The following is a 13,627-nucleotide window of genomic DNA, read 5'->3' as shown; positions in this document are numbered from 1 at the left end:
GAACTTCTAAGCTTATTTGCATGGAATTGGCAGAACTTTGTCACCTGCGATGAAGACAATGATTATGCCCTGAGAAAGTAATGAGAATCGCAGCTGATGCTAAACTCGCTGCTTGCACTCAAAAACATACAACTGTAAAACGGTTGCACAATAAAATTGTGGTAGCAACCTCACCAAAAGCCTACTCAAAGAAAGGCTCGACTGAGGAGGGCCCGGCTAGAATAGATTATAGGGAACAGTAAAAAAAAACGCTACTTTAGAGAATAGATGAGATTCATAGGAGACACAGAGGGCGGCAAACTCCCGTGAAAACTTGAGCGCGTTTGGTAAGGTTAGGAACCTTATTAGGAAAACTGTGAAAGACTGATACACTAGTATTCTCCATTCTCCATTCCATTTTCTCCCATAAACTAGTAATATTATCTTATTGAAAAAATTGGGGGTTGATACAGAGAGAAGTACAAGGGAGGTATGTAGATTGAGAGTAGATAGTTATGTCGGAAGAACCAGGTCTAACCGTCGCGAATAAGCCCTACATAAACTTTCCTTTCGGTGCACGCTAATACACAAAAAAATATCATTTAAGCTCGCTTAGAGCTGGATCGATGTAAAAAAAAATGGCACACAGTACCCCAGATCGGAGGTTGTAGGCCCGCCCTCCTTGGGCCTCTAGGTTCAGATCCATGGTGATTTAATATGTAGAGGTAGAAACTAACAATCAGCCGCGGGTTAAAAAAAAGTACGGCTAAGTCTGACCTCTCAATGTCGAACCTGTCTTGATTTTGGGCTCATCCTTTTAAATTCCTACTAATAATTTGAGCCTAGGCCTTTCACAGTAATCACAATAATGTGCAGGGACTAGGCTTACTGTGGCATTACTTGCGCATACTATATTTGTTGAACTAATCACTAAATGGTTGTATAGAGCAGATTATCAGCCAATAAAGCAGTCTAGCCGATATGACTTTGAATAGTAATTTTTTCTCATAACTTATGCATGCCTGATTCTCTTAAATTACATATCCATTTATAACTAAAAAACTGTCATGTCACTGGCTTGTTTCAACTCTCGTTAAGCATCTACAAATATGTTTTGAGTTCTTCTCTTTCTAGACAAGATATGATTATCGGTTTGTTCAGAACAGTGCCACAGTTGACAATATCAACGCAGTCTTATGTTACATGGAAATCCGCAAACTTACTATAAAGTGTGCGTGCATTAAAAAATATGAATTACCTTCTGTAGGCATCAGTAGTAAATACAACGGTGGGAACAGTAAGCGGTTGCTATTGCTTGCATGTCAGCTGGTGTTCTGCGAATCAGAATGGGAAAAATGGTGGTAGGGAGAAATGATTCACCTAGCATACGACGCGGGTGGACCGTCCTTTAGCACCGCACAACCCTTTAGTGGTAGAGTCGTATCTCTTGGCGGGTAAAGCAGAAACGGACTTCCTTAACGGAACTCAAGTAAAATAAATGCTTGGTTACGCTTGATGGTCCTGAAACGCACCTATCGGCCATTAGCGATGACTCCAATTTTGGCTTAAATTCATATTAGTGTAAATGGCCAGTCAGCGCACGTAGCTAGTACTCATTCTCACAATACGTTTTTATCGCGTTTATTGCGAATGTAAGAAAACAGCGGAAAGGTGGCAGAATAATCTATATATAAATATCTTACAGTTAAATCACTCTTATCTTTATTTCGGCAGGTTGTCGTACATACTGCGTCTGCTTTTTTATTTATTTCTTACCCTTTCTTCTGCTTCTGTCATATGGGTTCCGCGCAACAGGCCACTGTAATCTTAAATTTCCACACCTAGACGAAAACTTATCACTGGGATAGTCTAGAATCTACACGTACTAATGAACCTAGGAGTACTATTATATAAATGGCTTTAAAGCACCTGCTTGGGTACTTTTCATTCATTCACCTATTGCGCACGTGTGGTTTTGAGGTACTTTCAGAGAAACGTTGACAGCCGCATCCCGAGAATAATTGGAACTCAAGTGTCACTCCACCAAGTAACATTTGCCAAGTGACACCAGTACGGCTGTAGTTATATTCTAAACCCAACTATGTAAATACTAAAGTTCTTGTAGTGTCACTTCCACATTACGGAACACGCTTTGACTGCTTATGCTTTAGGTTATGCCAGCTTTAATTATACATGCGATATATCAAGTGTATTTTTTTTGTCGTGTAATGTAAATTCTGTGGCTTTTCTTATCTATTGAACTCTTTGATAAGTGGACCCACTATGCAAGATAGATTTCTTAATTCTGAGCAAAAAGTTACAATTTTTTTTCTAGAAGTAATACATAATATTACTTTAAACGTTTTTTGATCCAATGTTTAACCGTCATGATTTTAAAATGTACTAACATACAATATTCGCCAGTATAAGGTTTAATTCGGTAATCTTTCACGTACTTGACACAAGCAGTAGGTGTTGGAATGTCAATCTGCTTTATTTATTCCGCTATATGCTCAAAAAAACCTATAACGATCTCTGCTACACTTGTGGTATGTTCTTAACAGATCTATATTTCTCAATCAATATAGAATATTTCTACAAATTTTTGAGAATTTTGAAAGGAATCTCTAACTTCCTGTTTCTTTTTTTTAATGTCATGATAGGACATGGCAGCTTGCTTATCTAACAAATTACATTTTCATAGTTTTTCAGTAAGCCTGATTGCTTTCGAAAGAAGTGTGAAAACTAATAGTGAGAAATAGTTAGGATTTTGTTATATGATACCGTTTTCGAGATCTCAGCATAAATTTTATCACTCTGTAGATGGGTCTGAGACTTGCCCTATTAGACAGATCTCATTTTGTGGGTGAAATAAGCCTACGCTTTCCTATAAAGTGATCTTTTAGTAGTGCTTTGAATTGTTTTACATTTCATCTGTTCAGTTACATTCTCTAAAACAATATTCACCGTCTTTACATATCACTCTGACTTCATTCAATGCTATTCGTATTCTTAAGCAAAAGGTAAATTAAGCTGTTACGGGCGAGTCTGGCGGATTTTAAAACTGAATCATCTTGGATTAGTCGAGCTAAAATATTTATTACTTTAACCACTCTCCTTTATTTTTACACACTTTTTCCAGAGCTCTGGTAGTTTCTAAATACCCATTCTAAACCTTTACCATATGTGATTTTTTTCTCTATGACTTTTCAAAGTGAATTGATAATGAGACATATTTGTTCACCAGTTGCCCTTGTTATATCATAGAAAGTCCCGTAATCACAGGAACTTAGTTCTGAAGGATAATTGGTTAAAGCCAACGCCGTGTATTTTTTTGCTCATTCCAGAGAGTAATTAAGGAATGGCAATAAGGTCTAGCGCTGTCATCAAGAAACGAGATTTCATGCGTTTGGCTGTCATTCCAACAATGTATGAATCTATTGAGGAACTCAACATAGCGAGCTACGTTGGCTCATTGTCAACGAGACCTAATAGTAGTAGATAACCCTGGACGGTAGAGATTGCTCGATGTCTCGTCCACGTAACCGTACGTTCGGGCATATTCTTTCTCGAATGTAATCCCGCAAATTGCTTATATAATACGCCACATGCAATTCAAATTAGCTTGGAAATAATTCACAAGGGACCCATTTTTATAGTTTTCGCATTTTTAGTATTTCGTTATAATTGTGTCATATGTCACACGTAAAATGCAAGCTTTTGCTAAAAACGCCTTTGCGACTCTAAGCTCACTTTTCGTGGAAAATTTTCAACTGCGCCAATGCGCTCTTATCCTTCGGGTTCCAATATCTGCTTACCTCTTCGCTGATCCTCAACACTCCTTCTTTGTTCTTGAAGTGAAGTGCACCGTTAATGTATTGTTTTTACCTAATGTCTTCACCAATCTTTAACGAATTTCCACAATCCTGTGGTTTTCGAAAAACAAACATTTCGCCACTGAGCTTTAATTTTCAAAACCGAAAAGCTTTTCCTTCTAGACCTATTTCTCCTAAAACAGACTCAACCGATTCTCACTCACAGGTGTCTAATAGACTAAAATATCTACAAGCCAAATTTCATCTGCTAATGACACGTAGTTCAAAACTTATTTCATTCTAAACTGTTGTTTTTCATTTACTCTTTAAAAATATCACTTGTAAAAGCCTTCTAGCAACGTAATCAAATTATTTAATTTCAGTATTTTAATAAATAAATATTATTAAATAAACATTTTTGCTCCATTACTTAACTATTCACATGTACATGTTATACCTACTCAAACTAAATTTGCTGTGAGTACTGCATCAACTTTGAAATCTAGAAGACTATTGAATACTTCCGCAACTTATGCGATAAATATACACTAAAATTCAGGTAAAAAACAGGTAATGTATATTTCTTGCCCATAATCATCGATGGGAATTGAATAGAATCTATTTGGTATGCGATTATTATCGAAAGATTGAATTATTGAAACCATATTTTTCCATTAAAAAAATACATCAAATACAAGTGACCATTTTGATTAAGATTATTGTTTGCCTTTGGTTAATCATAAAACGAGCTATCGAATGTAGTCAAAGGATGGCCACATTTAAAGATAAGTATTATGAGGCATGGCTGAAAACAAAAGCCTTTTCATTTGTGGCAGAATATCAAATTAAAAAAAAATTGTGTGATGACTTTTCTGCTGAAAATTAAGGGTTGTATTGACTGTGATGAATTTCACAGCCATTTCCCGTGAGGCATAAATAGTTTCACATCCTGGTGCAAGGAATAAAAGCGCTTAGAATTTACTAAGCCATGAACGGGCCTTGAAATTGCTAAAAATTAATTCCTTTATGCTGGTCCCTTTGGGTCAATGTTCTCGATAACTGAATAGATAGCGAGCAATATATCTAAATTGTACGGTAATAAAGTTGCTTCTAGGTTATGGTCTCTGTTCATCGCAATTTTGTAGCATCAACGGAGCTTGATCGAGCCTGCCAATATATCCTGCGGAACTACAGAACCGTATTTCTCACCAATGGACTATTTGACTTACAAACGCAATTTTTAGGGCTCTTAATATCAACCACTTTTTTAATGCTTTCCTATTACGTTCTTTTCTTTAATCTCTTTCAGTTTTCCGTTTTGTTTTTCTGTTTCCCTTACCATTACCTTAATGTCTCTAAATCACTTTTTGGTTCATTATTTTTCCATATAGCAAATGCTTAATTGCTTAAGTGATTGCCATTTTCATAAGTCGTAGTTAATATAACTCAACAGACGCCGTAATGGTGTTTCAGATGGCTCATAAAAATTATTGTACCTACAGCGAGCCTTGGATGGAGAAGAAAGATTCTACATGATCAATTTTCATTTCTAGAACATCGTTGTGGTAAGACATGGAATGCGGCTGACGTAAATTTGTTTCACCGAAAGAAACGTTACACTGTTTTGCACTGCACAATTATACATTTTATTGTTGTATGTCTAGGCACCAACCATGGAGTCACCAAATTTGTCTTCACTGGGGTCTGATTAAAAATTGGTTAAAACTGTAATGATTTATATCTATCTTATAGAGGATTGTCTACTCGGAAGGTAGCACTGTAAGGGTTATACAGTCTCGAACTTTGTCCGCAATGGCCGTCTGCTTATTGATAATAATAACCGTCTTCGATAGCGGGCATCTAGTGCATCTTTGGAGCCCAATGCCGGCGGTCGATTTTTAAACCAGCCACTTTGTTAATAAAAAATTTGCAACTTGTTTGTAATGCAAGATTAAAGCGCTTTAAATAAACCGCTAGTGGTATTATTTTGCAAATAGCGTAATTAGTTTAAAAAATAAAACCGTTTGTAAGAAGTATAAATGACTTTAGCCTTATAACTAACCTTGTTGACCTTATGGTACGTGCCATGCATTTAGGTCATCCGAGTATTAAGAAAAGTCTAGATGAAAGATAAAAATGATATGGAAGCTTTCTTTCGTAATCATTTGTTTTGCTATAGTAGTATTTATTCGTGTAGCAGGCGATAAATGACAGCTCGTTCTCCATGAATTCATTTGTGCCCCGTTTGCTGGTGGGGTTGATCGGGCTGTTTTTTTTTAATACAGCTGTGCTAGACTGGGTGTTGTGAGGTACCGTTGGAGAATTTTATTAAGTGAGACGGAACTATTAATCGGAATACATCTGCCATCACTAAATCAATATTCGAACGGCTATATTGGCAGTGCTTAGTGCGTACTAAGGTGTGGACTGCGTAGCCCGCGCCCCCCACCCCCCGCTAACTGCACACCGCCTATTTCGTAAATGAAGTTGTGGATATGGTCCTGCGGGCAAGCTTTAGACAAAGATTAGTCACGATCTGCTAAATATAACTGGACGATTTAAGTAAACGATAGCGACCATTACGACTTAAATAAAACAAGATTCCTGAGTCAGTTTGCGCATAACATGCGCAACCCTGCTTGTTCAGATAAAACCGTCGCCATTATGAAGACATGATTGACATTCTTATATTTATTTCTTAATGGTCAACTGAATTGATAAGCGCTGTCTATTGTTTTTACTGAACTGGTATATGCAAACGGCAGAATTATAGAAGAAGTCGCCACCTCAATTCCAGTATATAATCCAGGCAGTTTTCTTAAAAAAATTACCATCGGCAAGAAAATGGCCATTTGTAAAACCTTGTAATTTAATATGTGTTTCCTCGGAATAACAAGGATGATTCAGATGATTAATTGGGACATCAGTTATAAAACCGGACTATGCCGTAAATCACTACTAAGGACTTCAAACAATTTATGCGTCGAGCAACATTTTATACAAAAATTTAATGAAAAACTACTCCAATAAAAATGATGCTACGATCAACTGTTATCATATGCATCATGATGTCTTACCCTTTTGCTTGCTCAGAAGATTTAACCAATTTATTGTAGCGCTAAAATTTGTCATGTATTCCTCTTGGACAAAAAAGAAATTTCAATAAATTCGAATATACCGTTAACCCATAAAAAGTCTACCAGGCACCTTCAGACGCGTTTGAGATAACATCGGACTGCAGAGTTATTTATGCAAGAAAGAGTTTCGAGATGAAAAAATTGTTCCAACGGAAAAATGAAAAAACCGAATCCAAAGAGGGTGTGGGGGGCAGTTTTGTGGGGAAAACCTTTCAAGTTGGACGGACGGCCGTACAAGTCGAGGATGTCATCGCCGAAGGTAGGTTGCGGTTTGTGATGGTATATGATACCGAACATTACATAAGCGTTTAGCCGAAAATTACAGTTGGAAATGCTTATGTACAATGCAGACTGGTGTCTCGACTAGAATGTATGAGAACTATATCTGCGCAATTTCAGAATTAAAATTCCATTTTAAAGCAACACACTACCACCAACAAATGGAAGTTTCAGAAAGCACGTCATTTCCAGGATAAAAACATAGCTCAGCATGGCCAGCGACAAATAAGTGTGTTAAATATGCCTTGAAAGCAGCTATTGTTAAAAAAAAGTGTGCGTTGGTCCTGAGATTATCCTTTGTTTTTTTGGTTACTCTAAATCGACAGTATATGCTGTTCCCAGTTACTGTATACAGTATTTATATACACGTACACTTCCACAATTTTACCTTAGTGGATCCTCCGCATAATTAGTTCTTTGTCGGTTTTGGATGGTTAAGACTTTTATTGTGCAAATGTTAGTAGCATTTGAGCGAATTCAAACATACCTAGGTCATATTGTTCCCAATTGTTGTTATAAATGACGTTCACGATTTCGCTTTGAGTGCAATGACACTCAATTAGCGGTGATACTGATTGAATGGTGTGTTTGACGGCATGCACAACGAGAATAATTCAAAAAGCGTGTATGTCTTTTTGCTCAGAATATTAAAAAGAAAACACAATTATGACCGATTTTTGTTCGTATCCCAGATATAGCCTTTGGCGGGCATGCCTAACCTGAATGCTAAAATGAATATTCAGTTGATGTGAGAGCTTCCTTGCTTTTTTTTCGAAAAAAAAAATTCTGTTTGGATATATCTCTTTGGCTCCTGCAACTTACCTATGGATACATATAAAAATAATTTGAAAAAAAAACGATGTTCACAACTGGACCTATTGCCATATGCAACCCCAGCGACGATAGATTTGTTATATTGGGTAAAATAATTTTATCCATTGATCCAAGCGTGTGTTATTTTTTAACAAATGTCTCTTTACCTGATTTCGCTTTGCCAATATAGCATTTAGAAGAACACTTGAAATTAATGCAGCAGTGGTAATACATATCACTGATAAAAAAGTGGTTTTTAAATGTAAGCTTCCAAGCACGATTAATCAACAAATGAGAGTTAAACACCCAAAAATATCCGATAATTCTAAATGTCAACTCTGAGAAATCTATGAATTTATTCTTGCTAGCGCCTTATAAGATCTATTAGAATATAATAATAGGGACTTTATCAGACAGGAAACACATGTTTTATAAACCTTAAGTTGTTCATCGTTTTGCCGAAATTTGCTTTGATGGATCGTTTTTTTCAATTCATATCACTTTCTTCTCTTTCAGGTGGTTTTGCTCTCGTGTTCCTTGTGAAGGGTTCTGGCGGTGTTCGTTACGCCTTAAAAAGAATATTTGTAAATAACGACCACGATCTCGCTTGTTGCAAGCGTGAGATCCAGATCGCGTCCAGCCTTTCGGGACATAAAAATATCATAGGTTAGTTTATTCACAAAGTGCAATGCAATATTCTTCATAGCAGTAATTATTCCTTAGACCGAATGGGAAGAAATCTTAAGTATTCTTAGAAACCAACCCCAATTCGTATTCATGTTGGCTAATTAATGGTTATAAACTGTAACTAGATAAAACCAGATATTTCAAAGCACTTTGCATGCATTAGAAGTGTCACTCCTAACGTCTCACAAAAATGTATTGCTGGAGCCTGTCTGAATGACTGAATCGGAATGTGATATTGTTATTACAGAAAACGGCGGTTAATTTCAGTATCAATAGCCCAGAAGTATTAAAAATAGCTTTTTTAATTAATTTGATTGATTTATTAATTTGGCTGTAGATGTAACCCTATTGAAAATTTTGGAAAGTCCTTCTCGGATTTTCAGAAGCTGCGTGAAAAACTATGAATAACATATACCCTTGATTTCGGGCAAACAAGTAAGTTCTTAATCTTTATGAGAACTCGTCCAGCGTGGCAATATTTAACGGTAGCTACGTACTATATTTTTCTATGATAAGTTTGTTATTCTAAAAAAAAACTGGCTTTCGTCTGATATCGAGCGTAGCGAATAAACGCTTACCCCCTACAATAAACAGAGTCCTAAAGCTATCCTCAATTCGAACGCACCTTCCTGTTTATACATATACATATGCCTGTAAGTGTAGTGTTTAAGAGTAATTCGACTTCTTTAATATTTAAATATCATACAATACTTTGTTTTTTTAACATAAACGATCAGTTTTTTTCGAATTCCAATTATATCGCGAATCGTCGAATTTATGTACCCGCAGAATTTTGTTATCCTAGTTACAATTTGAGAATTATTTGTCAGTTAACTACTAATCCGTAGATTTTTTTATCTATAGCAACTACGCAATATTGCATCCTTGCAAGCGTTTCTAGGTACTAGGTTCACTGCATGGCTAACAAAACATTACATTAAACACATTTTAAACCATTTCATTTGAAATAGATTTTATTTTCTATAGAGGAAAGTGGGAATGATATCTAAGCCGTCATTATAATAATCTTGAGAATCTTAGTGTGTGAAGATTAAATGAAAACAAAATTTTTAAATGAAAACATTACGATAAGTTGCGAGCGTTTATTAGTAATTTGTTTTTTTTTACTCGTAATATGAGCTACTGATTAGGCTGACTGGCTGTTAAACTTCATCTTTACCAAATTTTTGATAATGTGAAAAATATCAATTTTTGTGTGAAAAACAACCCAAAATAGCGGTTACTGAATACTGATTAATTTTTACAACAAATTTGCTTATTTGTTTTGCAGGCTTCGTGGACAGCAGTATTACTAGTGTTGGCAATGGAGTGTATGAAGTGCTGCTGCTGATGCATCTTTATAAAGGCCACGTATTACAGCAGATGAATGATCGAGTTGCAGCAGGTCAGACCTTTTCGCAGCAAAAGGTATTTCAAACGCTTTGTAGCGTCGAAAAAATTTAAATGTCATAATTTTTTAAGTACTGCGCGTTTAGAAATTAGTGATTACTACTGAGGGCGACTGTAGAGCATGACTGTATATAAAAGAAAGTCAGACGGAACTATGTAGTACTACTCTATCATCTTGCTATTACTTGCCAAAATGTGTATAAAATGATGTGAAAAAGTATTTCGAGAAATATTTAATGAGCTGCAAATAACTCCTTTGGCTGAGAAAGTGAGAACAAATGCAAGTATAAGAAGCTCTGTTCTTTCGTCTAATATTCTAAGTTAGTTTATTAGCTTATAATAATAATGAACAAGTAAAGTATGAGAGAGATTAATTTCAGTATAAATCAAGTGTCGTCAAACCAACCATTAATTATACAAAGCCTTTTTTTGCTTCGCCTCCCTTAAATATCTTGGGTTAGGGTTCAAAGGCGAAATCACTTGGATTTGAAGAAGCCACGTTCTTACTCGATATTTACCATTTTTCTATTCACAAAAAAATTAATTTTGCAAAAAAAACTGCCCGTATTATATACGGCGATCTATTTATTGCTGGAAAAACCGGCTTTGTTGTATCAGAAGATGTGGCAACTTCATGTAAAAAAATCAAGATTTTTATCGCCACTTCATATTACTGTATTTACGAAACATGTATTCTTGCATTTCGCAGGTTATATAGAAGCTTAGCAACTTTATTTAAGTACATAATTTTTACACAATTATGGTTGACCAATAATTGAAAGAACCCGGGCAAAATACTTTGGCATTACGCTTTTATTTTCTATGGGCACTTCCCTGTCCCCATAAAACTCGACCTTTACATTTTCTTAAATTTGTATCTTGGGATCAATTCTAAGGCTATAATTAAAGTCTGCAAAGAACTTTTTTAAAACTTAAAGGCGATTTTCGTCAGTCTTGGACACGGCCGGTGGATCATATTATTCACGATTATCATATTAGCAGATCCTTCAAGTTACTGAGGACTCTTGCTAAGATCATATTTATTATTTTTTAACGAAACGCAAAACCACCATGTCTTGTGGGGTAAGTGAATTAAGATAAGCTTATATAAACCCAATAATAATCTATAGGTGTTAACCACGGGAACGCTTTAACTGTTCTCGTGGTTTCAGATGACCATTGTCGACCTAGCCTTTGATGGCTGCTTCGACTTTTCTTTACAGCGAACTTAAGATGCGAGAAAAAGCGTAAGTAAACTTACGAGTATCCAAGAGCATCATATTTATGGTTTACAAATCCGAAAAACCGCCAAAACTAGGTTTTGTGACATTTCCATTTTTAAGCTAAAAGTCTAGATGTGACAAGCTCAGTCCACCAAGCTTCATAGAAAAGTTTCATAGAACCGCCATACAAGGGAACGTTGGTAGAATAAGAAGGCTTCGCATATCTAGTGTGCTCTGATCTGGATATCCGTGCGAGAAGATTTTCAAATATCTTACTCACAATAAAGTATCTATCTAAACAGCGAGGATAAAGCCTGTGGCCTAAGACGTCAGGTCGTCGAAGGCTTAGCTTAAACGGGAAAGACACAACTAAAGTTTGTTCCAGATCTCATTCGCGTCGAATTTTCAACTGAATGGGCGGAATTATAGTTCAATACAGGTTCTCCCAGCTTTATCACTATAATAGAAAGTTTTTAGGTAAGATTATTCTTGGACTGAAACGGGAATAGTAATAGAAATATTGCTTGTTTGCGGGAGTACGCAGGCTGCCATTTTTAATAAACTAAGGTGGCTTTCGTGTGTTGATTGCAAGCTTGCAAGTTGGTGGTGTTGCAAGCAGCTAAGGTGTAGTTCTAATTTGTAGTTGGTATTGATAATAATAATTAATACTAAGCTAATAATTGGAGTTTGTAATTTTATCAAGGGTGTTCTTGCTGATAGCGGAATAGCTCTATTTAGGAGCGTTGTGTGATAGCATTCTGTGAAAATGGATCGTTGCAAGTAGCCATAAAAGCTAGCTGTTTGTTGGTTTTGGAGTCATCGGAGTTTATCTGCATCGTTCTTCCGCCTATTTGCCGGTTTGTGAGTTGTGTGTGTCCTGGTGTGTGCATGAACATATGGTTATGTGCCTACTTGTAAGCGCAAGCGTGATTCCCACCGGATCTTATTCTTGATCAAATTTTGGAATTCACTGGTAAAATGATTCCTTCGACTGGAAAAAATGTTATTTTACCGGTCTTTAAATTACTTCAATAATGTCACTTTATTTTTGTACTCTTCTTTTGTTTGATGTTTTTATTACGTTGTTTCTGGTACCTTATTGTTGGCACTTGTTTTGAAAATGGTTCTAGGCGGCTACTTCCCATGTACGTTTCTATAAAGCAAAGTTTGGCATAAAATGAAAAGACACTTATTTTAAGTATAAGGTAAAATAACAAAACGTGACATATTAGACAGAACACGAAATCGATAAGTCAGTAGCATCTGATTAGGTCAAACTGCTGCTGGCCTCGTATTTTCTGAACCCCAATTTTAGATACGAATGCTTATGAACGGAAAGGACTCGGTAAAAAGCACGAAGACGGTATCCACAGAGGCTAATCATGAGGGGTATAATCAGCGGTTATTGAACAGGAGTGACGAGATTTTAAGGACCTATTGCCAGTTTTCACATTGGCGTTAAGTCGTTAAGCTGCACCTAGATGAAATATTTATACCCTCATTTTAGCTTTATTTCACCCATGCGAACGGTGTGCGATGATTGAAGACTTTATGATAATGCGCAGTCATGTCTCAAGTGAGGGATAACGTGCGTGTTTTCCTGGTTGCACTCCCTCACGGGAACAAGTGTGAAAATCTCTTTTGTGCTCAGGTACGTGTGCGACAGAAATGACTAAGGGAAATGTATAGACGTGCATGGTACGATCATAGTGAGGTACCCTATGCTGGTCAAACAAATTAAAGACAGGCAGTACCGCACAATAGCAGGCTTAATGTTTGCCTTCTTTACGGAAAAGTTACAAGAACTATAAAAAATATGCCTTACTTAGCAGAAAATAATTTCACTGCCATAAAGGTTAAACTGCTATGTTACAGACTAAATTCTAATGCCATAGTAGGGCGAGTAATCGCTAATATTTGAATGGGTTCGTTTGTATACGCTTTCGTCTATAATGTAAACGCCGTATAATTATATATACCTCCAGTGAAGCCGTTACATAGCCACCAACTCGTTCGGGACAGAATTGTGATTAAATAATTACGTTTGAAGAAGACAAATGACTAAAGCGATCGCTGGGCATGATAGTCTTGATTTACTGTGTGACAGGCATACAGTGCAGCCCTTTTCGTCCTTGTTAACTGAGTCACCGGTGTTAGTTGCTAGCAGCTTTTTAGAGTTAGGTTTAGTTCGGAATTTATTTAAGAGAGTCGGCTAAAAATACCGTAAAAATATTATTTACCAATGATTAGTATTCCGTTGCTTCTAACCTAAGCTACCTACATT

General features: G+C 36.3%; 1 protein-coding gene across 12 annotated transcripts in view; it reads left to right on the top strand.

Moving 5' to 3' along the window:
• Window positions 1-5,951: 5,951 nt before the first annotated feature.
• Window positions 5,952-13,627, top strand: part of LOC111255264 (uncharacterized) — a 70,078-nt gene continuing 62,402 nt past the window's right edge. For 4 of the 12 annotated variants that reach the window (XM_022817065.2, XM_086977833.1, XM_022817074.2 and 1 more), the window contains exons 1-3: window positions 5,955-7,190; window positions 8,540-8,689; window positions 10,002-10,138. In XM_022817065.2, coding sequence (XP_022672800.1) covers window positions 7,064-7,190; window positions 8,540-8,689; window positions 10,002-10,138 — 414 coding nt within the window. In that variant the 5' untranslated portion in view covers window positions 5,955-7,063. Of the gene's footprint in view, window positions 7,191-8,539; window positions 8,690-10,001; window positions 10,139-13,627 lie in introns of all 12 variants that reach the window. The other 8 variants (XR_015319422.1, XR_002675401.2, XM_086977831.1 and 5 more) reach the window with 4 other exon arrangements.

The sequence above is a fragment of the Varroa destructor genome, unplaced genomic scaffold (genome assembly GCF_002443255.2).
Source record: "Varroa destructor unplaced genomic scaffold, Vdes_3.0 BEIS01000001.1, whole genome shotgun sequence".
Taxonomy (NCBI): domain Eukaryota; kingdom Metazoa; phylum Arthropoda; class Arachnida; order Mesostigmata; family Varroidae; genus Varroa; species Varroa destructor.
This window is presented reverse-complemented; position numbering and strand designations above follow the sequence as displayed.